Genomic DNA, 26804 nt, shown 5'->3' with positions numbered 1-26804 from the left:
TAGAGATAAGAAATGCTTTATTTAAGGTAGAGTGGTAAACTGTTTTTCCAAGTTACAACGGCCAGTTGAAAACAACCTCCTCATCTTATTCTCATCCCAATTATCAATCCTCTGACTAATTACCTATACTTAAAAGATAAAAAAAAGTTGCAATTAATTCATTTTCGCCATCAACCTGGCTTAGAATCCTTACTTCTTCTGAGCCTTTAGTTCACTCACTCTCTCCTCAGTATCCTTTAGCGCTTGCCCATATTTGCTAATTAACTGTGAACGATAACAACCATTAAACAGAAGTGAACGGAAAATACAAGAGTTGGAAATTTGGCATAAAGATTGGGTGTAAGATGCATTGAGGTCATGCCAATGGCTATGAAGTGCATAAATGCTCAAAATGAACAAATGGGCTAATCACCTCATCAAGTTCTCCCTCGGAGATACTCAGTGGAGGACACAACATAATGCTATCACCTGCCACGCGAACTAACATCCCATTCTTCTGACATTGTGCTCCAAAATATGCACCTACTCCTGCTTATGTAATAGACCATGATCACAATAGCACAAGGTACCTTGAATGTCATCTAAAATAATAGAAGTACTCCATTTATACATATGGATTCACTACATTTTGTTTCCGACAATCAATTATCTTCGTTACCTTTCTACTTTTGAGTAGAAAATAACTCAAAACACTTCCATGTGATTGTGGCCCCCAATCTTCTTTTAAAACTTTGGTCCAAAACAGATTCAGCGAATTCAAATGAGCAAGTAAATTCTCATGCTCTGTATTTGCCTAAGACGTATGTTTTCCCGCCATGGACGAATTTAATTTTAAAAGCATGAGAATGTACAGCCCAGGGGCCAGGAAAATTGGTCAAAGAAACTCACTGATCTCAAATAAGACAAAATGAGGAAGTAAACTTACCCCATTCAGCAGGAAACGGGTCGTTTGGGGACTTCTTGTCTGTAAATTCGGTTCCCATGATCAAGCCTGTTCCCCTTATCTGTACAGTGACATATTGCAACATTGGTCACTGCCATCAAGAACTAGTACTTAGATATCAATATATGCAACCAAAAGGATTTAATCATACAAATACCTCTCCAATGATTGGACTGTCAGCATAAGCTCTGAGTCCATCTTGAAATTTTGGTGTAAGACTTCTTACTCTCTCCACAATATTTCTTTCCCTGGATAACATGATAATGTCGGCTCTAAGTCCAGTAAAAGTATACAAAAAAAAAAAATTCACATTCATGTGAAGATGGCCACAAAGGTGTAATAGCAAATCCATCCACACACTTACATGTAAAAAATGTGAGTTCTGACTGTATGGTTGCAGAACATTCTCCTGTTTTATCAATGTGTAAATCAGGATTCTCACACTTGGCCAAATTTTTATCGAGATTATGACAGAGTTACGGCCTACGGGATGTAAGGACCTGACTACTCAGAAGACACCTTCACAACTTAATAATATGATGCACCCACATAGTAACCGGAAATGCCTGATGATATAATATTGCTTCTTATGCAGTTTTTCTGATGATTCAATCTAGTTAGATAATTTTCTCGGAAGTTGGAACTCATCACACAGGTAATTGACAATAACAAAGCACAAACACTAGCAAAGGTACGTAATATACACAAGGGACTATCTTTGTGACAGGATGACCATACTTGTACATCTTCAATGCTTCCAGTGCAACAGCACATGATACTGGGTGCCCGGAATATGTAAATCCATGAGAAAATGAACCTACAGTCGAACAGTGCGGTCCATTAGGGGTCTCCAAATCCTAGAAAGCATAGAATAAACGTTCTCTTTCAATTACACTCGAAAAGCTGGTATTAAAAACAGGCAACGGCTATTCCCACCTCTCAGTCTATTCCCAGTTTACCAAAACCCCTTCTCTCACTAAGCAGGATTTTTATATATCTTCTGACATTTTTGAGAGAGGAAAGTGGAAATAGTCGTTTCCTTGTGGTAACGGACATTGCAACTAGAATAATGAAATGCATACCAAGTTTGTTGCTTTGAGAATGTATAACCTCCGAAATTTCAGGACTTACAAGAACTGCTCCAATGGGCATGTAAGCTGATGATAGAGCCTGTGGAAACAAGGTGTGATTTTTTACTTAAAGGAGTTTTTTCAATACTTCCATCGTTTCATGATAGGATTTGTTCCGCATGGGGTCTCAAAGGTTTTGATCCAACTCTTACTTTTATCTTACAGTTCAAATTATTAGTATTATCTCGCATAGGAGATGTTGAGTTGGACACTTTTCGTATCGCAATTCTGAAGTATTACTCGTATATCGTAAGCCACATAAAAATAGTGCCTTTTAAGAGGCCATCAAGTCCATACCTTTGCTAAGGAGACAAGATCTGGTTTTATGTTGTACTTATCAGAACCAAACATCTCTCCGAGCCTTCCAAACGCACAGACGACCTACGCGGTAGGGGAGAAAAAGACCTTTGTAAAAACAATTGAATAAGAAAAGCAGCAACAGCAGCAACAAATACTTTCTATTTAGCTCCTACACTGCCTGTAACATAGTTCCCAGATAAAATGGAAAACTGAAACAAGCAGTAGAAAAGATGGAGGAGTTGGACTATGCCTTTTAATCAATATGAAGAACAATATTAGAGCAGACTAGCACTACAGGATCACATAAATTATATACACCATACCTCATCTGCAATAAACAGAATGTCATATTTCTTCACAACAGCTTGAATCTGTACCAAGTTCAATGACATGAAAAGTTTACTGGCAGAAAATCATTTGAAAAAACGCCATCAGAAGCACACAAAACAGGGAAAAGACCGAACAGTAACAAATCAAGAAATAAAGAAAATTGACATTGGCATATATATGACGAATCAAAATGAAAACAAAAAATATCAAGCATTCTCTAGGATAATGATTGAGATATGAGCACTACACTCTCGGATACTAATGTCAAAGGGTCATGCACTATTGACATGCAGGGGATACTAACGAGTCATGGCAGACAATTTTCGCAGAAAAAAGTCAACACTTTTATTAAAATGAAGAAAACTATTTCTGCAATCAGAAAGGCAATTAAATTCCGGATAAGTTTGCACACTGAATTACACCTTTATGTAATACTCGATCCATTCCAACCAATTGTAAAGAATCAATCAATCAATATATCTATCTATCTATAGTATTATAGAAGCTTTGCTTTTTTCGAGAGATTATAGAGTCTCCAACTTTTACGAAATACTAAAGCTATTTAATATATAGTAAACATATATTAATTTAGATAAAGTTCTATCTTTTTTGCCCAATTAGATAGAGTATGTATTTGACTAGCAATCGAGTATTTGATTAGTAATGAGAGACAAACTTAATAAAGTAACATATTTGTTAGCCTATAAATACAACAAGAGTTCAAATAATTTACTCAAAACATAAAGATTTACATTTTTTTAGCCTTTCTCATATTGTACTCCCGTCCCAAATTCAGCTTGCATAGTCATTATTATTATTATTGTTATTATTACCTTTGTTGTTTTTATAGCATCTGACATCCATGAGCATGATTCCTAACATGAGCCTTGCTAATCATATTTCCATTGTTTTCACAGGAATCCAGTAATGACAATGTATGCCATGGAAATCATACGCTTGATGGAGGATTATATGTAACAACGATAAATAAACATGCATCAAAGTATCAAACCAAATTAAAGGTTTGTTTGCTCTCTTTTATTAAGCTAAGATAATTCATTGGCAAGGACTGGCCTTTCTTTAAAAAGGGAAAATTTCTAAAGAAAAGAACCAATCCAACTTTTAAATGGTTCTCTGTAGTCACGATTGTGTTAAATTTAAAACAAAATAATTTGACAAGCTAGATTAAAGAAATAGATTAGTAATATTAATATAACTTGACTAATAATTTCATTGATAATAGACGACCTTAAAGACGAATAACCAGTAGAAGTAATAACTTTTGTCCTAAGTTTCATTGTAGTTACATTATTTTACCAATTAGAACGAAACGGCTGATCTATTCCTCAAAATAAAAATGGTCTTAATTAAATAAGACTAAAATTTGACTAAAAGATGACAATAATTGTGAATAGTTTAGAGCACATATTTGAGTATATATGTATAATTTAGTGTTACTGTTATTATATTTGCTAATTGCACCATGAAGAGATACTAACATAGTTACATACGAACCAATCGTTTCTCAAATATGCTAAAGATTCTTTAAAACTCAGGTATGACGGAGTTACATTAATGAATATATTTTCCTCGATGAGACACAGAGGTTGATTATGGAATATGGACTAACAAAAAGTTTGTCATAATATACTTTTTTTTGTCTCAGTCATTTGTTTATTTTTTATATTTATTTTAAGAGTATTTTAATTATTTTTTTTTTATTGTAAGAGTATTTTAGTTATCTATGATAATCAATCTACTTGGTGTTATATTAGTTGTAGCTTATTACCTTAAATCATCATCATGTCCACCGTTCTTTTCAACACTTTTATGCGCTTTATATTGTTATATGATAGTTAAAGACTAATAAATGTTTTCATCGATCTGTAGGTATTGCCGCCATATTACTACCAAGGGAGAACGGCCCACAACAAGTTTGGAATTCCAGTTGATTTTTTCGAGGACTCAACACACAAGTTAAAAGAACGTGATAAACCCTTTATGTAATTGAGATTTCTTTCGAGTGATGTTACAGAAAATAATATGAATACTCCTTTGTACGCTATAGAAGGAAGATGCCGTAGGAAGAAGCCACCAAAAAGGTTGATAGATCCAGATACGCAATACAAAGACAATAGGGATTCTGACTTTTCTATTAAAATCCAGAAAATTTCGTTTTAGTTGCAAAATTAGGATCTTTTCCATAGTCATTTCTATCTATCTACGGAGTATATCCAACTTTTGCGAAAGACTTTCGAACAATATTAAAATCTTCGGCTTTTACAAACTACTTTTTAATTTTAAAATAAAATAATGAAAAAATCTAAGTGATTAGAAATACTAAAAATATATATGTAGAAAGTATTATAGAAGGAGATAAAAATATAATTTGCGTTAAAGTGTTACTCTACCCTAAATAAGTATTATACGAGGAGATAAAAACATAATTTATGTTAAGCTCTACTCTAAACAATATGCAACCCTAATTCCATAGCAAAATCAATTGCCCTTGGAGACTTAGCTATATCAACCACTATTTAAATATATATACATGCCTCCTATAATTTGCCACCATGTATATATAGGTCTACGTAAAACTGTACCACATAGTAAAATTGATTGTCATTGTTTATCCATATAATTTATGGTTTGTTGATTAATGTTATTTGTTTAATGTTTTTTTATTGTTGTTTAGAATGATTAGTATAATTACTTCTGACATTAGTATTAAAGTTCAGTTTATCTCTATTCAATTTAATTCATTTTCATTCAGTTCAGTTCAGCTAATATTTTCACAAATTAACTCTTACTACAATTCATTTTAGCTTCATTTAATTCAGTTCAGCTCCATTAAATTCATGAAACAATCTACTATACGAAATTAAAAGTCTGACTTTTAAGAATTATAATAAGAAAAAATAAAATAGTTAACTCTAAGCAAACAAAGTTTTTAACATTTGGGACACCAATATAGCGAGTTATCATTCATGAATTTTGTAAGAGTTGTAAAGAAAGTGGAAGTGTACCCTATCGTGAATTCAAAGTATACAAATTAGTGCTATTGGAGCTATTGTACCAATTACTAATGCGTATAATCAATCTAAACGATTTAAGAGTACATAAAAAAATATATTAGAAGGTGTAGTTAAGTAAATTTGCATGGAATTGTAGTTGGAATCGAGCACAGGTGAGATTTAGAATTTATTGTAGCTTTTTAAGACTATAATGTAACACTTACCAGCGGGTTATAAACAAAATGATACCAGAGGCCAGTGCATCGCACAGGCATTAAATCTAGTATAAATATATATTTGAGACTTTTTTCGAGCGACGTGGTAGTCTCCAACTTTTTTAACTTTTTTAAAACACTGAAAAGAAATTTCAAAATTAATTATTTACAATTTTCATATTAGTATTAGGAAATAATAAATTATTTACAATTTTTCTATTAAAATTCGAAAATTATTTTTATAATATTTGTACACTTATTATTTTATAATTATTAACTTTTTCCTATTTTCTATTAGAATTAGAAGATTATTTCTTAATATTTGTATTTAAATATAGTATATATGAAAACTTCGATATACTCTAGAAAAATGACCCATCTCATAATACGAGACCATCTCACATGACTACGAATCTAAATCATTTAGAAAATTCAAAAGGGAAATATGACTAAAAAACGAAGAACATTAGAATCTTTTAGTTAAGATCTTTTAGTTACTCACAAATACGAGTAACTTTTAGTTACGGAGTACTTACAAAAAACTCCATCATTATGTTTGTTGAACAAGATTATCTTTTCATTTTGCAAGTAGCATTTGGTTAATTACAATTAGCTCCATTATTCATTTGTAGAGCATGAATGATGGAAAAAAAAACTAGTCATTACATGGAGTACAAGTTCGACCTCGACGCAAATGGTTAAATTGACAAAATATGACTTATGAAGTTGATCGATGAAAGTATTCTCTCTTTGTTCCTCTATTTATCTATTATTGTCTACTTTTTTCCCTAAGGCGACCATTGGCCCATAAAATGCACAAAATTAAAGATGACCAGTAAGAATGTTTAGATATTTAGAGACGACCTAAAGAATTTATTGAATCCACCGTTTAGCCTCATATTTCTTTTGTTGTCACAATCATTTATTTGACTTTTTATTCTTTGTGATGGGTATTGTATCAAAGGCAAACGAGAGGGAATTTCTACAAATCAACCTAAAGCCTTTAAGTAGAATCCAAGTTTTTACGAAACCTACATTATTATCTTTATAAATTTTAGCTACAAAGTTGTTTACGGACTACAAATATCTAATTTTTCCATAATTTATCCACATGAAATCTGAGATCTATTTGTAATTTGCTTAAGAGTTCAAATTTAATTAGGAAAATTGTTCATACAATATATTATACTTATTATGTGACGAAAAGAATAAAAATATTTAACATTCTAAGTGTGACCCGACGGTAGGAGCATAGTGTATTACAAAAAAGGAATGCTCTCTCATAAGTAACTAGATCTATATATTTCTTTCTTACTATGTTCAAGTGATTTTTCAAAGGATACAAAAGGGGGGGTTATTGTTGGAATTTTGGCAGCGGAAGTATTGTGAGCACGATATTTCCAACATGGATAATTTTATTTATGAGTTGAATTTGTATGATTACATAATATTTGGGGGAGAAGATATGGTGAGACCTTATGAGCTCTATGGTTGGAGCTCAGGGTACACACCTTACAAATGATCTTCACTATATTTATAGTAGTACATGGATTATTCTAGAAAGTAGTTGTATAATTAGATTGTTCACTACTTCTCTGGATTCTTCTTCTAGTTTGGTAGATATCTTTTATTTACAAGAATTTTCTAGATTAATAAGTTTAACACTCCCCCTTAATCTGAAAATTCTTGTTTCTTCGAATTCGGAAAATTGATTGTAGTAGCTCCCCCTAATCTTGAATTTCTTGTGTTCTTGCATTTGAATCTTGTTTGAGATCGTTCTCCTTTACATCGTCCATTGTCTTGAATTCTTTGTATTTGAATCTTCTTTGTGAAATTACTTTGATATTGCTCCTCCGTAAACTTGAATTTTCTTGATGTTTAAGTTGAACCATATCTTCCGAGAAACTTGATATTTTGCACATTTCTTCTTTGACATTGCTCCTCCCCGTGCTTCCTTTAATGGTTTGTTGGTGTTGTACTCTTCCTTTGCTTGCTTGATTTGTGTCTTGAATTTGCTTGAACGTGGGATCTTTTGTCCCGTTTCTTGTAGGGTCGATGCCCTTGATTGTTTGTGTTTGTCGGGTCTATGCCCTTTGTTTTCGGGGTCTCATTGTATCGCCCCATGATTCTTTTGGGTTGACATTTTTTTTGTCACCCTTGTTTGATTTCGGGTTAGCCTCATGTGCTACCCTCATCGGTATAGCTCTTTTGCTATCCGGAAGTCGGGTTAACCCTTCTTTTTGGTTACCCTCATCGGGTCAGTTTCTTTTTTTTACTGCCCGGATTTCGGGTTAGCTTTTGACGCTACCCTATTGCTTTGAATGAAATCTCCGGCTCATGACCATCAACAATTTCATTCGGGCGTTTTTGCCCATTTTTTTTTGTTTTTTTTTTTTGTTTTTTTGTGTGTGGGAAGAGTATTTTTTTTCTATCAATAATGTAGGAAGCAAATGATTTTTTTTGTTTTTTTTGTGATTTGATTTTTTTGATGGAACGGAGGAGGCAGGATCGTAATATCATCGCCCAGATTTGACAACCATGGGCTCTGATACCATGTTGGAATTTTGGCAGCGGAAGTATTGTGAGCACGATATTTCCAACATGGATAATTTTATTTATGAGTTGAATTTGTATGATTACATAATATTTGGGGGAGAAGATATGGTGAGACCTTATGAGCTCTATGGTTGGAGCTCAGGGTACACACCTTACAAATGATCTTCACTATATTTATAGTAGTACATGGATTATTCTAGAAAGTAGTTGCATAATTAGATTGTTCACTACTTCTCTGGATTCTTCTTCTAGTTTGGTAGATATCTTTTATTTACAAGAATTTTCTAGATTAATAAGTTTAACAGTTATGAGGGAAGGAGATTGTTTTCTGGTGAGTAGGTTGATTTTCTAAGTTCTAAGGGGTGGGTTCGCTTTCAGGGGTTAAAAGTGGGTGTTTCATGTGAGCCGGGGGTAGGAACAGAGTATCAGTGGATTGGGTGTTTGTTTCGAGGGGTAATGAGATTGATTATGATAGTAGGGGTGAGGTTAGTTGTGTGGTAAGGGTTTATTATTTTCATCAGAAAATTAGTTCATGCAATATCTTCTACTTATGCGAAAAGAACAAAAACAAAAGCTTAAGTGTGAACCGGGGAAATGAAGGAGAAATATACACTACTAAATTATAATCACACGATCTATCTAATTTCTCTGAAATAAAATGTTTTATTTAATCATATATAGCTATAGTAACTCTTAAGTCTTAGTGTACTTATTTAGAGATCGTTTCAAGGGTAATAAGGTTGATTATGATAGTTGGGTGAGGTTAGTTGTGTGGTAAGGGTTTATTATTAGTATCAAGAGAAAATTAGTTCATGCAATATCTTCTACGAAAAGAATAAAAACAAATGCTTAAGTATGAACCGGGAAAATGAAGGAGAAATATACACTATTAAATTATAACCACATAAGATCTAATAATTTCTCTTCAAAAAAATTATTTTATCTAATCATAGTAATATTAACTTCTAAGCCCTAATTTACTTATTCAGAGATCAAAAATTTAGTATGAATATTGATCGTCATAGCTATATTATTAGCATGGTTTTAGGAGATTTGTTAATATGTTATACTTATGTGATGAACGGAGTTAGGGTGTGTTTGGATTGAGTGATTTGGAGGGAAAGGGAGGGGAGGGAATTGGAAGGATGAGAAATCCATTGTTTGGGGTTGTTTGGTTGCCTCAGAAAAACACAGGAATTCCAAAATCCCATGAATTGGGATTTAAGGCTCTTGTTTGGTTACCCATTTTTTTTCAAAATGGAGGAATCTAGAGTTCCATATGAACTCTAATTCCTACATCATGTAGGAAGTGGCTGACCAAGCCCTCCCTTGGTCATTCCCAATTCCTGTGTTTTTAAAGTAATATTTTACTATTCTACCCCTATTAAAAACACAACCATTTAACTCTTCTATCAGCCGTCATCTTCTTCACACAAATTTTTTTTCCTCCTGTGCAATTTTCATCATCACTTCAGCAGGTACTCTCTCTTCCTCTCTCCCCTACTACCTTTTTTACCTCAATCTTCCATGTTTGTTTTACTGCTGTGCTCTTCTGCTATCATTAGTTTAAGAAGTTATGCTACTTTAATGCATATGGTTTTTTATAATTTATGCTACTTTAATTTATTTTTATTAGATTTTACGATAATAAATGGGAACATCCAGGACAATCATTTTTTCATGTTGTTAAATCTTGTAAGCTAAGATCAAATTTTGTATGTCATATATATGAATTAAGGGTGAAGTAATAAATTTTAGCAAAAGGGTAAAATAGTATTTACAACAAAAAATCATGGGAATTGAGTTATCCAACCAAACAACATACAGGAATTTATTTCATGGGAAGTGTCAATTCCTTGATGGCAACCAAACAAGTTTTGGGTATTTCCCATGAATTACATGTAGGAACTCAATTCATGTGAATTTCTACTTCCCACATGAAATAAATTCCCCCATGAACCAAACGACCCCTTTGATTAGCAAAATGATGGTAAGGGAATTTAGAGAGGGAAAATGGATCCCTCCATTTCCCTCCTACAAAGCAAATTATTTCCTCACCAACATAGGCAAGATTTGGAAGGAAAATTACCTCCTCCATTCTCCCTCCTATCCCCTTCTCTTCCTTCCCCTTCCCTTCTTCTCCATTTTTCCTATCCAAACAAGGCCTTAGTATTCTGGTGAGTAGGTTTATTTTCTAAGGAGTAGGTTCGCTTTTGGGTGGTAAGAGTGGTTATTTCATTTGAGCCGGGGGAAAGGAGTAGTGTATCAGTGGGTTGGAGGTGGGTGTTTGAAGGAATAATGAGGTTGGTTCTGTTAGTTGGGATGTGGTTAATTAAGTGGTAAGGATGAAAAGAATAAAAACAAAAGCATAAGCATAAGTGTGAAACGGGGGTAGGAGCATATTATATTACTAATAAGGAATGCTGCCTCATATGTAACTAGATATATAGATTTCTTGTGTGGCATGTTCAATAAACGGGATACGGAAATGGGATTCGAGGGTGAGAATTAGTTTTCTGTTGAGTAGGTTTATAATCTAACGGGTAAGGTCGCTTTGGGGGTAAAGCGGGTGTTTCTTGTGAGCCATGTGTAGGAGCAGAGGTAGAGGTGGTTGTTTCAAGGGGTAATGGGGCTAATTCCGTTAGTTAGGGTGGTTAGTTACGTGATAAGGCTTAGTAAGGTGGAACTAAGGTGACTTTGAGGTGGGTGATTAGGAGATCATTTTATTAATAAGCTACCACTTGCTAAAAAAAGTCAAACATCTATCAAATGTCAAGAACTTACTGAATGAGGAGTATTTTATAAAATTGAAAAACAAACACGTACCATGAATCACAAATTAAGAACATCTGGAGTATCATATTAAATGCATGCATATTAGTCATTTATCATGCTTTAGATACAAACATAAAAAAGATAGAAGGCGTGTACATATTGTAGGTAACACATAAAATTTTAAGTGAACTAAAATAAAAATGAATTGTCAAGAACTCACTTTTAAGGTATTCCGGAGCCTTAAATTTTATCAAAAAAATCCGGACTTTGATTTTTAAAACCTATAAGTTTAGGTTGACTTTTGTATTATGGTTCACTCTCCCTTTTGTTTTTCATTTTTCCTTTTTTATTTTGTTCGCATTTTGAGGTGTGCGTTCACCCATGCACGGTTCTAAAGGATGATTCATGTCAGCCGACCCCAAATCATTTTGGGATTAAGGCTCTGATGTTGTTGTCGTCATTTTTGTTATGTTTTACCAATTAAGCCTCTCAAAACTACTATCTAAAGGAAAAAATGTGTCGGTGTCAATTAGTTTAGCTATTCAAATCACATGTTTAAGCAAAATGGTTGTTAATCAAATTATATTGGCATTAAAATTGTCCTACAACCCCCTCTACACAATAAAGGCTAAAACATTCTTACATTATGTACTTAGGCTTTAACCAATTACTCTCTCCCAGTCACTATAATATTCCCTATTTCCCGAAACGGATTATTCAACTAATGTTCCCCTTTCTATTTTTAGAAACTTTTACTCTTATTTTATTCATTTCTCTCTCCTATCACCAAACCCCACACAATTCTTTTACTCCTATTTTATTACTTTCCTTTATGTTTTGGCACCACAATTCTTTATTTAACTACTAATAATTCATCCCTCTCTCCTGTGATGCGCAGACTCGGATCCTCGGATCCGATACGGACACGGATCCGGGTGTCCGATCCTTGCTCTCTTAAAATCAAGGACTCAGGTACGAGGATCCAACTTTAAATTTGGACTCGGCTAATTTTTACTTTTTCTGAAAAAATTGATTATTACTTAAAAAAATCAAAGGAAAGAAATGAAAAATAGTTCCTGTTAAAGGAAAACGTGTGAACCGTGAACTAAAAACTCCAATATAATAATAATAACTAGGTAATTAAGTCATTTAAGTCCAACAATCCACTAAAGATTATGGCCGACAGCTCACACAATATTTAATATAGTAACTGTTTGGCACCCCCACAAACTTTTACTTTATTACTTTTCAAAAACCTAATAAACTGGTCTCCTCCCACCGCCGCCATACTCCTTTTCTTTTACCATAAACCCAGAAATACTACTTTATTCATCTTCTATGTCAGTCCTTAGTGTTTGAACATCTCATAGTTCTGGTCCAAGAACTCCGGCGAGTCCACTTTCACCATGCCGGATCCGACTCGAAATCTGTGTCCGCCGGATCCACAAGGTTGGGTGAAGAGTCCGAGCATCACAGCCTCTCTCCTATCACCAACCCCACACGACTTTTTTACTCCTATTTTAATACTTTTTGTTGAAGTGTGAGACTTTTCTGGAGTGTTCTAGAAGGTTTCGGAATATTCTAGAATAATGTAGAAACTTCTAAAATGTTCTAGAATAATGTCGAAGTTACTAGAATAGTCTAGAATACTCTAGAAGGATCATGAATGGTCTAGATGTGTGTAGAGAAGTCTAGAACCTTCTAGAGATGTCTTGTATGTATAGAGAACTCTAGAGACGTACTAAGTCTAGGTCACTCTAAAATGCTCTATTCTAGAGAATTCCAAGAATGTAGGAGAAGGAGGAGGAGCACTATAAATAGAGGTCCTCCCCTCCCATTTTTATGTATCCCAACAAATTCACAACAAATCAATACACAAACTAATTCCTTTAAACTAAACTCCAACTAATCAACCTTCAACTAATCAACTAAACAAACAACTAATCTCCACTCTACCTCCTATACTCCCCCATACACCAACAAGTGGTATCAAGAGCTCTAAAGATCTTAGGGCAACAAAATAAAACTATGGCTTGCGCATCAAATACTCTATCGTCTACCCTTCCAATTTTTGGAGGAAAAAATTACGACTATTGGTGCATTAAAATGAAGGCTCTCTTAAAATCAAATGCACTATGGGAGATTGTGGAAAATGGTCCCGAAAAGCAACAAGAAGGTGTTCAACCCACCGAAGCATCCTTAAAGAAAATAAATGAGGATGAGATAAAGGACGCCAAAGCCTTGTCTTTCATCTTTAATTGCATTTGGAGACCATCTTTCCAAAAATAATGCGGGCTTCTACCGCAAAAGAAGCATGGGATTCACTCCAAAAAGAATTCCATGGTGATGAAAGGATAAGAACAATACGTCTCAATACCCTAAGAAAAGATTTCGAAAATTTGAAGATGAGGGAGAATTAAGACATACAAACCTATACTTCGAGAGTAACGGAGATAGTTAACCAAATGAAAATATATGGTGAAGATATTACCGACACGAGAATCGTGCAAAAAATTCTTGCGACTTTAACCAAAAAGTTCGACATGATTGTCACTGTTATTGGAGAATCAAGGGATCTTTCAAAGCTCAAAGTAACCGAGCTACTTGGATCCTTACTCGCCTATGATCAAAAATTCAAGACTGAAGAATCTTCTTCCGAGGATGCGTTCAAGTCATCACATAAAGAAAAGCGGTCTGGAGGGTGGAAGAAGAAAAGTGACGATGGTGGCAATAAACAAATGTCACAATCAAAGGGAAAGTTTCCTCCTTGTGGCATTTGTGGAAAGAATAATCATGCAGAAAAGAATTGTTATTTCAAAGGCAAACCCCAGTGTCACCATTGTAAGAAGTATGGGCACATTAAAAAAGATTGTAAACAAAAACAAATGGAGTCCAAGGACCAAGCTCATTATTCAAGTAGCGTTAATAATGAGCACCTCTTCTATGCCGGCCAAGCAAAGAGTTCAAGCAAAGAAAGTAGGTGGCTAATTGACAGTGGTTGTACAAGTCACATGACAAATGATTCAAGCATCTTCAGCGAGTTGGATACTTCTGTCCAAACTCCGGTACAAATGGGGAATGGCGAAGTTCTGACATCAAAGGGCAAAGGTACGATGATTGTTCCAACTAAGCGGGGTACAAAATACATTAAAGATATGCTGCTTGTCCCGGATCTTGCTGAAAATTTGCTAAGCGTGGCACAAATGATCAAGAATGGTTATTCACTAGTCTTTGCGAATAATCATTGCACCATATATGACCCCGGAAATAAGGAGATTGCTAAAGTTGCCATAGAAAATAAAAGCTTCTCCTTGAAATGGAAGTATGGCCTAGAGTCATCATATCGAGGTCACGCCGCGGAGACCTGGCTATGGCATAGAAGGTACGGACATTTCAACTTACGTGCACAAGCCGACTTACACAAGCAGAATGTTGTGCGGGATTTTCCAATGATTCAAGCAACTAAAGAACTATGCGAGCTTTGTCAACTTGGAAAGCAACACCGCCTGCCATTTCCAAAGAGCCAAGCATGGAGGGCAAGTAAAAAGCTAGAGCTTGTTCACACAGACGTATGCGGTCCTCAAAGAACCTTATCTCATCTTATTGATGATTTTACTCGAATGACTTGGGTATATTTTATGAAACAAAAATCAGAAGTATTCCAAGTCTTTCAAAAATTCAAAGCTCTCGCTGAAAATCAAAGCGGGTGCAAATTGAAGATGATTAGATCCGATCGCGGGAAAGAATATACTTCTTCACAATTTGACCAGTTTTGTGAAGATGAAGGTGTAGAACATCAGCTCACCGCAGGATATACTCCAAAACAAAACGGGGTATCCGAAAGAAAGAATAGGACCGTGATGGAGATGGCGGATGCATTTTGGTGAAAAGAAAATGCCGAAGAAATTTTGGGCCGAGGTGTCACACATCCGTATACCGCTCACAGGACTTTCCAACAAAGGCGTTAAGGGAAAAACTCAAAGAGAAGCTTGGAGCGGTAAAAAGCCTACTGACTAAGCATTTAAAGGTGTTTGGCTCGATCCGCTATGCTCACATCCCAAGGCAAAAAAGGAGCAAGCTTGATGATAAGGCACAGAAAGGTATATTTCTTGGCTACGACTCAAAATCAAAGGCTTACCGGATTTTCAATCTTAATACGGAGAAGATTATGATAAGCCGAGACATGGAGTTTGATGAAGATGCAATATGGAATTGGGAAGAAAAGAAGGTGGAAAGAAATGTGATCCTAGTTCCTGATCACCAACATTCAGAAGATGATGATGATATGATCAACAATAATGATCCTCCTACACCTCCATCAACTCCAATGCATGCACACTCTCCATCCTCAAACGACGATTCGGAGAATGCTACGGGACCTCGAGGTAAGAAAGATCGCTCCAAATTTATGCGAGAATGTCCGTTATTAACGAATGAAGAGGAATGTGAGAGATGCTACTTCGCTTTGAGGAGCCAAGAGACTATGATGAGGCTTCCAAATACAAAGAGTGGCAAGACGCAATGGAGACAGAAATAAACATGATAAAGAAGAATAACACCTGGAAATTAGTGGACAAACCCAAGGATCGAAAGGTGATTGGAGTGAAATGGGTCTACAAAACAAAGTTGAATCCAGATGGCTCAATCAATAAGTACAAAACAAGATTGGTCGTGAAAGGGTACTCCCAACAAGTCGAATAGACTACGGAGACACATTTGCTCCAGTTGCTCGTCATGATACGGTAAGGACTCTTATTGCTCTATTCTTTCAAGAAAGATGGAAAATTTATCAACTTGATGTCAAATCTGCCTTCCTTAATGGAGAACTCGAGGAGGAGATATACATCGAGCAACCTCCGGGCTTTGTCACACAAGGAAATGAAGAAAAGGTGTGCAAGCTGAAAAAGGCTCTATATGACCTCAAACAAGCTCCAAGAGCGTGGTACAAAGAAGATTGATTCTTACTTCCTTGAGCAAGGATTCACGAGGAGTAAAAATGAGCATACACTATACGTAAAGAAAAAACAAGGTGATCTTCTCATCGTTTCTCTCTATGTTGATGATCTCTCTTGTCACAGAAACAATGCCCAAATGATCCTTACATTTAAGGAGGAGATGAAGAAAAGGTTTGAAATGACGGATTTGGGCTTAATGAATTTCTTCCTTGGCATGGAAGTCCATCGCGAGAAGATGGAATCTTCATTTCTCAAACTAAGTATGCTCTGAAATCCTCAAAAGGATCAAGATGGAGAACCGTAAGCCGGTTTCTACTCCTTTGGTCTTGAATGAGAAGCTATCCAAAAATGATGGGTCAAAAGAAGTTGATCTCAAGCAATACCGAAGCTTGGTTGAAAGCTTACTTTACCTCACAGCTACAAGACCTGATCTTATGTTCGCCACAAGCTTATTATCAAGATTTATGAGCAAACCAAGTGAGGTTCACATGGGTACAAACAAGAGAATACTTCGATATCTAAAGGGTACTCTAGAGTTTGGAGTATTTTACCATCCTTGCGACAATCCAAGATTAATAGCGTACTCAGACCGGTGGATGGCGGGATCGGTAGATGACATGAAAAGTACTTCAGGCTATGCCTTTACTTTCGGCTCAGGAACATTCTCGTGGAATTCAAAGAAGCAAGATATAGTAGCTCAGTCAACAGTCAACAGCCAACAGCCGAAGCCGAGTACGTTGCAGCTTCAGCGGCAGTCAATCAAATAATATGGCTAAGGAAGATACTTGGGGACTTAGGCTACAAGCAAGAAGGAGCAACCAAGGTTATGGTGGATAAAAAGTCTGCAATCGCCATCGCGAAGAATCCAGTGTGCTTTAGCAAGACAAAGCACATGAAAGTGAGGTTCTATGCACTTCGAGATGCCGAGCAAGAAAAGGAAGTGGAACTTATCCATTGCCCATCCGAGTTCCAACTAGCTGACATTTTAACCAAGGCTCTCACCGACAAAGAAGGTTCCGTTTCTAAGATCAAAGTTGGGCGTCACTCCAAAAGTCTCAAGGAGGAGTGTTGAAGTGTGAGACTTTTCTGGAGTGTTCTAGAAGGTTCCGGAATATTCTAGAATAATGTAGAAACTTCTAGAATGTTCTAAAATAATGTCGAAGTTACTAGAATAGTCTAGAATACTCTAGAAGGATCATGAATGGTCTAGATGTGTGTAGAGAAGTCTAGAACCTTCTAGAGATGTCTTGTATGTATAGAGAACTCTAGAGACGTACTAAGTCTAGGTCACTCTAAAATGCTCTATTCTAGAGAATTCCAAGAATGTAGGAGAAGGAGGAGGAGCACTATAAATAGAGGTCCTCCCCTCCCATTTTGATGTATCCCAACAAATTCACAACAAATCAATACACAAACTAATTCCTTTAAACTAAACTCCAACTAATCAACCTTCAACTGATCAACTAAACAAACAACTAATCTCCACTCTACCTCCTATACTCCCCCATACACCAACACTTTTCCTTAAGTATTGTGCTCATATCAAATGGGAACAATATAGTGATTGGGAGGGAGTACTTTAGAATCCGTGCAACGCATGGGCAACAAACTAGTTTCGTAATATGAGGGGATTTTGAAAAATGTATACAGTAAATTGGAATGGAGAAAGTATGTCCATCCAGGTGTTATCAAGTGAAGCAGTATAAGTACAAATTGTGACCCCATATGCAAGATGATGAACCAGGCAGAATTCTACATAGAAGGCATATTCAGCCTGGCACTGGAAATCTTATTTCCATTTGTTTTAGTAATCTAACTACCTATAACCCAACTACTTTCAGGTTCTTATTCTCAACAATTGGTGGCTTCTACAATTTCAAAGTCGTGGTAAGAGCTCTCTTACTCCAACCGTGAGGTTGGGGGTTCGACTCTTACCCACACCTTAGTGCACTCATTTGAACCAAAAAAACAAAAAAACTTCAAAGTCATGAAAAAAGCAATGTGATAAGGTACTCTCAGCGCCTGAATCTAGCCAGTAAGCATTTCAGGTTGACTAAGTTGTTCGTACTACAAGTCCCAAACCTTTTCAAAATATGTTGCCGGTGGAGGGATCACTCCTCCTGCTCCCATAACAGGCTCAGCAATAAATGCAGCAATCTGTAATAGCAAAACAAACAATAACCATACAAGATTACCTTGAAGTGACACATTATTCATACTTAACACATATCTAAGCTTGTCAATTTTGATTACCGTCTCTGGTCCTTCTTTGAGAATAAGATCCTCGAGGTTTTTAGCCAACCGAGTAGCAAAATCTTCCTCTGTCTCACCTAAAATTATTGAAAGATTAAACTTGTATCAACAATTGATTATAATATCAAAATTTGAAGAGAGAAATCTAGGCAAGAAGTCACCAACAACCTGAAAGATGATAACGCCAATAGTGAGGGCAATCAGTGTGCAAAACAAATGGCGCTGGCAGATCAAATTGTTGATGCAGAGCTGGAAGTCTGAGAAAACAGGTCCGTTAGTGATGATCCAACTGTGTTCACTAACTAAAACTTCTATGAAACCTCGATCATACCCCGTTAAGCTAGCCGCTATCAGTGTGGAACCATGGTATCTGTCAAACAGCAACAATGGCTAAAGTTAATATCTCATCATATACATTTACAATTTATAAGCTTCAGGTTAGACATTACGATTTCGATCGAGCAATAAATTTTTTCTTGTTTGGTCTTCCGAGGGCGTTGTTGTAATACCAAACTAGCTTCACCTGGAAAAAAAAACTGAACACTATGAGCTAGTAGTACTAGACTTTGTACTAACTTCTAGGGGCAGGAGCTAGAGGTTGAACCGCCAAATATGACACGTCTAATTGAGCAGTGAAACCACCATGTACATGCCATGTGAGTATGTGAACAATGATGCATATTAAAAAAACAAGTTTAGAATATAATTAAACATGTCCCTGAAATTCAAAGATAGTACCAAAAAAAAAAAAAAAAAAAAAAACAGGTAATTAGTACAGAATACGGATCCTACTTCTTGTCATAACTGGACATGGCTTCCGCTTCCTTTTTACAAATGGAGCTGTGCATAGAAAGGTGTTCTTTCAGTTTCTTCCATGTATACTTTATGATGTTCAAATGCCTATTTTTGTCTTTAAGGATATGCATTTATAACTTCAAAAGGCACCGCATGAAATAACAACTAACCTGGGTGTCATTGGCTTCTGATCCACTGTTCACGAAGAAAGCTTTGGCCATTTTTCTAGCTGTGAACGCTTCTAAGAGCTCTTCAGCAAGGTCCTGGAGAATTGATCAGAGAATAAAAATCATTACTTAACTCCGTGCTAGATTGAACCCTCATTGAGACATCTTTATTGATTTGTATAGAAAGAATTCCCTAATCACACGAGGAAGCAATATGAAAAATGGGAATGATAAGGAAAAGGAAAGGAGGTGAATTACAATGCTTCCCACCCAAACGGCCAAACCTTATGGCTATCCAAATAACGGATTTTGAATCACTCCATTTCCTTCCCCTACCATCCATCTCGCCATATCCCAACCAAGTATGCATACAAATATTAAAATTAAACTGACATAAGATTGGATACTGTGATCAAACATGAACCAGATTAGTAATCCACTTTCAGTTGATCAAAAGCATCCTTTATTATTCTTTTAGAAGCAGGACAGATGTATATATCGCGCACTTTAAAACCTCATAAGTCATAACTCATAATAGACACATAACATAATCACGTTACAACTATTTTTTAATGGGACAAAGATTTCTCAAATAAATAATGAACACATATGTAAGCAACATCAACTTAACATCGAGCATCTCAATCAACTTCCTAAAAACCCAAAATAAACCTTAAATGAACGTCTATATGCCGAGAGATTGACGTCAACAAACAAATCACCATATATGTGATTTAATCCGTGATAATTCATGATTAGTAGAAGTAACTGAAGGCACGTTGTTACCAGAGACACTTTTGTAGTTCGATTCCAGAACGAATGATAAAAAGGCAATGTCGTCAATTGCTTGGTTGCAGCGTCAATAAGTCGTGGTTCATTTCCTCCTGCAAATTTAGATAAGGCGCTTCATATCTACAGGTTTTAAGTTACATCAAGTATATTCTAACGTTATCATGAATTTCAGTACCTAAGGCTGTGCACCATAGGCCAGCAAGAGAATCGAGGTACTTCTTTCCATTGATATCGTATACATAGCAACCCTAGCATTAACAAATCATAGAAGCAAGGTTGTTATTAACTGAAACATATAGAAGATGTACATTTCAATAAATTTCTCAAAACTTTTATTATATGATCCATACAAGCATGAAACTTATGTACCTCAGACTTGGCTATCACCAGTGGATCTGTATCTGCTGTTTGCCACCCAGCAGTGAAAGGTGCCAACATAGAATGCCCTTTGTAACTTAATCAACAAAATATAAACTAATTATGTTTACAAAGTTGATTATCCATGGAAAGGTAGAATGTGAATGTCACGGAAGAAAATTATGAAACAAATGCTTATAATGATTTTGACAGCTGAGAAAAAGAATATCAGATCCCTTGCGAAGAGGAGACAAGATGAGATATAAGAAAATCAGCTACAGGGGACAGTTACCAGATGTTGAGAATAGCTACATGAACATGGAGATTTACTTAGATTCATCTCAAAGGAAGATAACGAGTAAACAGAGTAAGTCAGCTGACACACGGCAGAAGAAGAGTTCATTGTCAGCCACATTGTGCATAAGTTTCTTACAATAGCTATGTTAATTGGCTGTGATTTTTACCATGCAAACTTGTGGATATACTGGCAGCAAATATAAAGATCATCTGCAGCACTTTCTAGAGTAAGGTGAGTAAAAAGACTCGCAAGAATCTCATCAAACTATGCTGCACCTCACGTCGAGGATGGGGGTATGCATGTATCATGTATGTGATGTGAACTGACATGAACCTCACTCGAAATGGTCAAACCCTGAAGTACGATCCCCCACTACATATCAAATTCTAGCACCCACCCATCTCATTCTGCACACAGGACTACAGGAGCACTCAGCACATCGTCTAGCGCTTGTCTAAGCTAGTGATGAACTCTGTAAAATTTGTTCTGCAAAGCTCAATAACTTCTCCATTTCAGTTAGCTGCCACTTACTAATTTCATTCATCATCTAATCACCAGTTTCTCCACGCGACGAACGCCTCTACCAACTCTATAGTATATGAAGGTTTTTCGTTTGATATTTCATATAGAACAAGTGTGCCCCACACTCATATTCCTTCACTAATAATATAGACAAACATGAGCCCCAAAGACATCGAGGATAATTTGAATAAAAATTAATCATATATAATACACGTGTGAGACTAAGATGGCAGCCACATATCCACTTCCATGATATACAAACTCAAATCACTAGTAATTTACAAGACATTTTCGTAAAAAGACTAGTCTCCAAGTATTCCCAGCATTAAAGTTAATGGAAGAGAACCTTTTCTCCGTTGTAGAGTCTTGAGGCTTTGACGCATACGTGTCACTAGTAAAACATCTGACATGGTATGAAGTTCGTCCACCAGAAGCAGCTGCATTTCTTGTATACTGTGTATAAATAATTGCAGGAACTTCTTGTCAAAAAAAATTTCAAACTACAAGAACCTCGATAGGCACACCAGAAGCTATATTAGTATATAAAAATACATTGAAATGAACATGATTAGTTAACTTATCAAGACAAAAACTAGACAGCAAGTCGATCTTGTAAACAGATACAAATATCGTTTCCCTGCCGCTATACAGGCATCCTAATAACATGAACACCCTGCTACCTCACAATGACACAATTAAGTCGCTCCAAACTGCTTAGGTGGGGTAAATCAATGCCTACATAAGTACTGAATAATTATTCTACCTAAACCCAAAATAATTCAAGTCTAGAACCCAGCACGCCTGCAATACTGAAAGAAACTTGTGCAGGTAAGTTAAGTTTAAACCTTCAATGCAATTCTTCATCTGAACTAAGTTTAACTTGCCAAATGACAGTGGCGAAACACATGGTTTCTAGAGTCTGGACAGATTATTCATATTTCAGTTAAAAGCTGTCTCACATCTTGGTTTGATATCTCGATAAACCTTGGAACTATGGTTATAAATCTCGCAACAGTAACCTTGAGACCTGATAACCTTTGTGACCTTACAAGATAATCCCTGAACAATATCGTTGCCAACTTGATAAATTAACCAGATATCATGAACTCGATATAACCTTGGAACAATTTCTTAACCATACAAGAAAATGAACTGGTAAACACCTTGAACTGTTTACTCAACCTAAAAAAATTCTGAAAACTGTTCACTGCTATCGCTGATATACATAAGCAACTACACCTTACTCACCTAAGCTCCAAACAACTCTTTTTCCAAGCCATCCCACCTTTAACTTACTGCTTTGCTCTAACAAAAGTACAAAACACACTTATTATGTCCTGTTCTTTTTATCTAAAAAAATTATTTTAGTTCACATCAAACCATCATATACTTGTTCCAAAAAGTTTTCCTAGGTGTTATCGTAAGAATGCAGTAACAATGAAAAAACCAAGATCAGAAATAACCGAATTGTAGTGACGTGGTATGAGAGCCACTGCCTTGAAAATTATTTCGGTACGACCGTGGTGGCGATCTGCAATTTACCGGTAGTTCCCCAAGGATTTACACTACTGCACTCAGGCACGCCCACTCGAGACTGAGAGCATTGGAACGATGGCAGAAACTTTACCCAGGAAATTTAGAGAGGAGAGAAGAAGAGTGTGTTGTTTTGTGTTTCTGAAGTGCTAAAGGGTGCTCATTATATAGGAAAAACGAGAGCAGTTAGAGGAGCCAAACAGCTCCTATTACTCAGCAGTCAAGGCTGGAAATGGGGAGAGAAACTCTCACCCACATCAGTCCATGACACAAAACACACGAATCTAGCCCAAAAAGATAAGCATAGCCTGCCAGGCGTTTGCCAAATCCCGAATCCAGATCCAGGATCGGGTACGGTGCGGCGAACAGAATTAAGAAACTCACAAGACTCTACAAAAGGCTCCCACAACCCACTAGTGATAGGGTAAGAAGTGAAGAGTTATATTAACACACAAAACTCTCATTTCCTCACCGGACAATTGGAAAAAATAGACTTGAATCAAGGAGCCCCTATTTCCAACGCTAGGCACAAGGCCCATAGATGCTTTACAGTGCTTGAATCAGTCATCTAAATTGTGCATCTGTGACGCCTACCTTCATTCAGAACTAAGCGGTTACACTAAATTTAGTTCAGCTTTGACGACTTTAACATATATAGTTCACTTCCGTTGAGAAATTTTCACTGGAGAGTAACTATACGTAATCTAACGCACAATTGCAAACTCACAATCAAGTCCACATACAATTACGCAGTAATTCTACGGTAAGATCATATCTTCAAATTTACTGTCGACTACGGAACAAAATTGATAATCAAATGTTCCTTTGTGATCTAAATTCCAAAGAGACGGTCTTACCATAGAATTTATGGTACTAGTAATAATAATTCTCAAAAATAATACGGATTAATCAAAATGCCAAACTTTTCGAACTCGGCACATCAAATTCGAAATAAACACATGATAACACGTAACCGACACAAAAAGCAAAGACGATTTTATCAATTTTATCATATGATCTGTAATTAAAATCATATCAAAAACAAGGTGCATTATTAATGTAAAATCCAAATCAAACAGAAAATACAAGATTTAAAAGTCAGAGAGAAAAAGGATTGAAACCTGGAGAGCTTTGAGAGTGGATTGTAAGAAATGTTTCATGATTGCAGTAGTTTGAGATGAAATTGGAGAGACGAAGAAGAAGATGAAAATGAAGATGGAAAAGAATGCGCAAGAGAGTACAAGGAGAAGAGTATAAGTCGGAGTGTTAGTGGTAAAAATGGCAATGTATTCCTGTGATTACGCATGCACTACGTTATGTGCCATCTCAATTCTCAACATACTATCATTATTTTATATTTATTTATTTTTTTTTAAAGAAAAGAACAATTTATTAATAATAGAACAGGATACGGCACTTAGTATAATCGAAACAGATCTAATAAAAACCAAAGAAAAATAGTTTTCTTATAAAATAGGGATCTCAAAACAGCGTTTGAAAATTCGGCTCGTCCTATTATCGCTATCTTCATGTAACTTTTGAGGGGATCCGGTTTATAAGATAAAATTTCTGACTGGTTCCAAAGATCGTTGACAAATCACTTGTACCCTTTGAAAGAACACGCTACGAACCATCAACGAACTACTCTTGACTATATTACTGATGAGACTAAACCCACGAATAAATGGAAAAACCGCGGAATAAGGAACAGAAAAACGATTCTCACCAAAAGGGAAACTTTTATTGAATAGAAAATAGATCTGCATACTATTGATTGAAATACGAAATAATTTTGGGGCTTACCATCGATTGATAATCAATGGAAGCCCCGCGTAAAACTGATGGAGGCTAGGGTTTTTAGAGAGTTTTTTTTTTCATTATTTTTTCATTATCCTATTATGTTGTTTTTATCGATCCATGACAAGGAAGTCTAGACCTGGTAAATGGGTCATTTGGGTCGGGTTCGGATTGGGTCACCTCAAGTCGGGTCATTTTCGGGTCAACAATTTAACATTTTAACGGGTCACTTTGGATCGAGTCGTTCCGGGTCGTTTTGGTCATTTCGGGTCATTATCATTATTATTATCATTATCATTATCATTATCATTATCATTATCATGATAATGATGATGATGATGCTCCCGCAAGTTGGACAATCTATCCTCGGATTAGACCAATCTTGGAAATGAGAAAATGAAAATGAGCTCGAGCAAGGGGCTTTATAAGACCGTCGGCGAGTTGATCACGTCTGGAAACATGAACCTCACGTATATTTCCTTCTTGAACGTGTTCGCAAACAAAATGAAAAGTAATAGTCAAATGCTTCATACGTGAGTAAAAAATAGAGTTAGCAGAATAATTTGTCACAATAAATCGTAGGAAAGGTTTGTAGAGGAAGCTTAATTTCGGTGAGAAGAGAAGGAAGCCAGAGAAGCTCCATCGTAGTGTCTGCACACTACAACGAAAACGCGGGAAACTGACGAAAAAATTAAGGCCATACTGACGGCATTTCCGTCGGTATTTCAATTTCCTGACGGAAAATCCGTCAGGAATCAGGGTCAGCTTATTTCGTCGGTAAAATACCTGTACTGACGGAATTTCCGTCAGTCTTCCAAAATACTGACGGATCTTTGACGGAAAATCCGTCTTTATTTCTAGGTCAAAAGTGACGGAAAATCCGTCGCTTTTTGCATTCGACGGAATTTTCGAGTGTTGTTATCTGGCACGTGGCATTCCACGTAATTTTCTGAAATCACATTAAAAGAGGGTAGTGACGGAATTTCCGTCAGGATTTCCTTTTTACTGACGGACATTCCGTCAGGTGCTAGACACGTGGCAGATCAGTCTAGTTGATAAAATGACATTAAAAAAAGGACAGTGACGGAATTTCCGTCAGGAGTTCCACTTTACTGACGAAAATTCCGTCAGTTGCTAGACACGTGGCACTTTTGTGTCAATTCTGGGAAAATGAAGGGGAAGAGCAGTGACGGAAATTCCGTCAGTTTTATTAAATTACTGACGGAAATTCCGTCGGTGGTATGAAAAAACAGGCATGGAAACAACAACTCATCGCTTTGACCACGACGCGTTTTTGCATCGTTTCAAATACAGCCACGATGCCTATTTGCATCGTTTCCAATATAACCAAAACCTGCAAAACACATCCAATCGTCGACCGCCAAGCGGGAATCCATTTTCACGTCGACCGCTAATGCGGTAATCAATAGACAACAAAAGAGAAGGGGACGCAAATTGTTTTACATAAAAATATAGTCAAATTTGTACATTGTCTTACAAATTAAACACGAAAGAGAATTGTCTTACCATGTCTTTCATACTCCCTACTAGACGACAATACTAACTAAACTAAAGTTCTAACCTAAAGGCTCTAACCTAAAGGCTCTAACTTAAAGGCTCTAAGTTATTATAGGCTCCATAAAACTACCAGTACCTCCAAACCCGTCATCACCACCCCCAAAGTCATCCCGTCTATGTGGAGTAGGAAATTGTGAACACATGTTTGGGGGTTGAGATGCTTGCAAATCAGCCCAAGCCTTTCTCATTGCCGCCATTTCTTGACTGTTCACGAACCTGTCTTTCAAGAGCAACTCGAGCGGCTCGCTCATCATTCATTTGGGTGGAAAGCTGTGAAATCATGCTAGGAGCATAAGACAAAGACCGTCGGCCAGCTTTGTTAGGAGGAAGATCATACCATATTTGGGCCCCTGTATCTCCGGTCCCAAACATCCGGTTCTTCTCGTCAAAGCTTCCTCTGACCTTGTAGTAGGCCCGAATCTCGTCGGAGGCATCCCGGTGGCAATGGTGACTCATCTCCGCTTGGAAATCATTTGAAAAAATAGAAAATCGTC

The 26804-nt window shown here is 36.3% G+C and overlaps 1 protein-coding gene across 1 annotated transcript; it reads right to left on the bottom strand.

The window, feature by feature from the left end:
* On the bottom strand, positions 1–24263 carry LOC141626232 (gamma aminobutyrate transaminase 1, mitochondrial-like). Its single transcript, XM_074440160.1, has 19 exons — positions 24057–24263; positions 21749–21855; positions 20595–20679; positions 20401–20473; positions 20220–20317; positions 19437–19529; positions 18921–18994; positions 18803–18841; positions 18640–18728; positions 18472–18548; positions 18301–18375; positions 2697–2744; positions 2371–2454; positions 2026–2113; positions 1682–1760; positions 1101–1191; positions 926–1004; positions 413–528; positions 1–264 (listed from the first exon to the last, which is right to left on the bottom strand). Exons 1-19 carry the CDS (start codon positions 24093–24095, stop codon positions 190–192), a joined length of 1509 nt encoding a protein of 502 aa, XP_074296261.1. The 5' UTR covers positions 24096–24263; the 3' UTR covers positions 1–189.
* Positions 24264–26804: the final 2541 nt, after the last annotated feature.

Source organism: Silene latifolia, chromosome Y (genome assembly GCF_048544455.1).
Source record: "Silene latifolia isolate original U9 population chromosome Y, ASM4854445v1, whole genome shotgun sequence".
Lineage (NCBI taxonomy): Eukaryota > Viridiplantae > Streptophyta > Magnoliopsida > Caryophyllales > Caryophyllaceae > Silene > Silene latifolia.
This window is presented reverse-complemented; position numbering and strand designations above follow the sequence as displayed.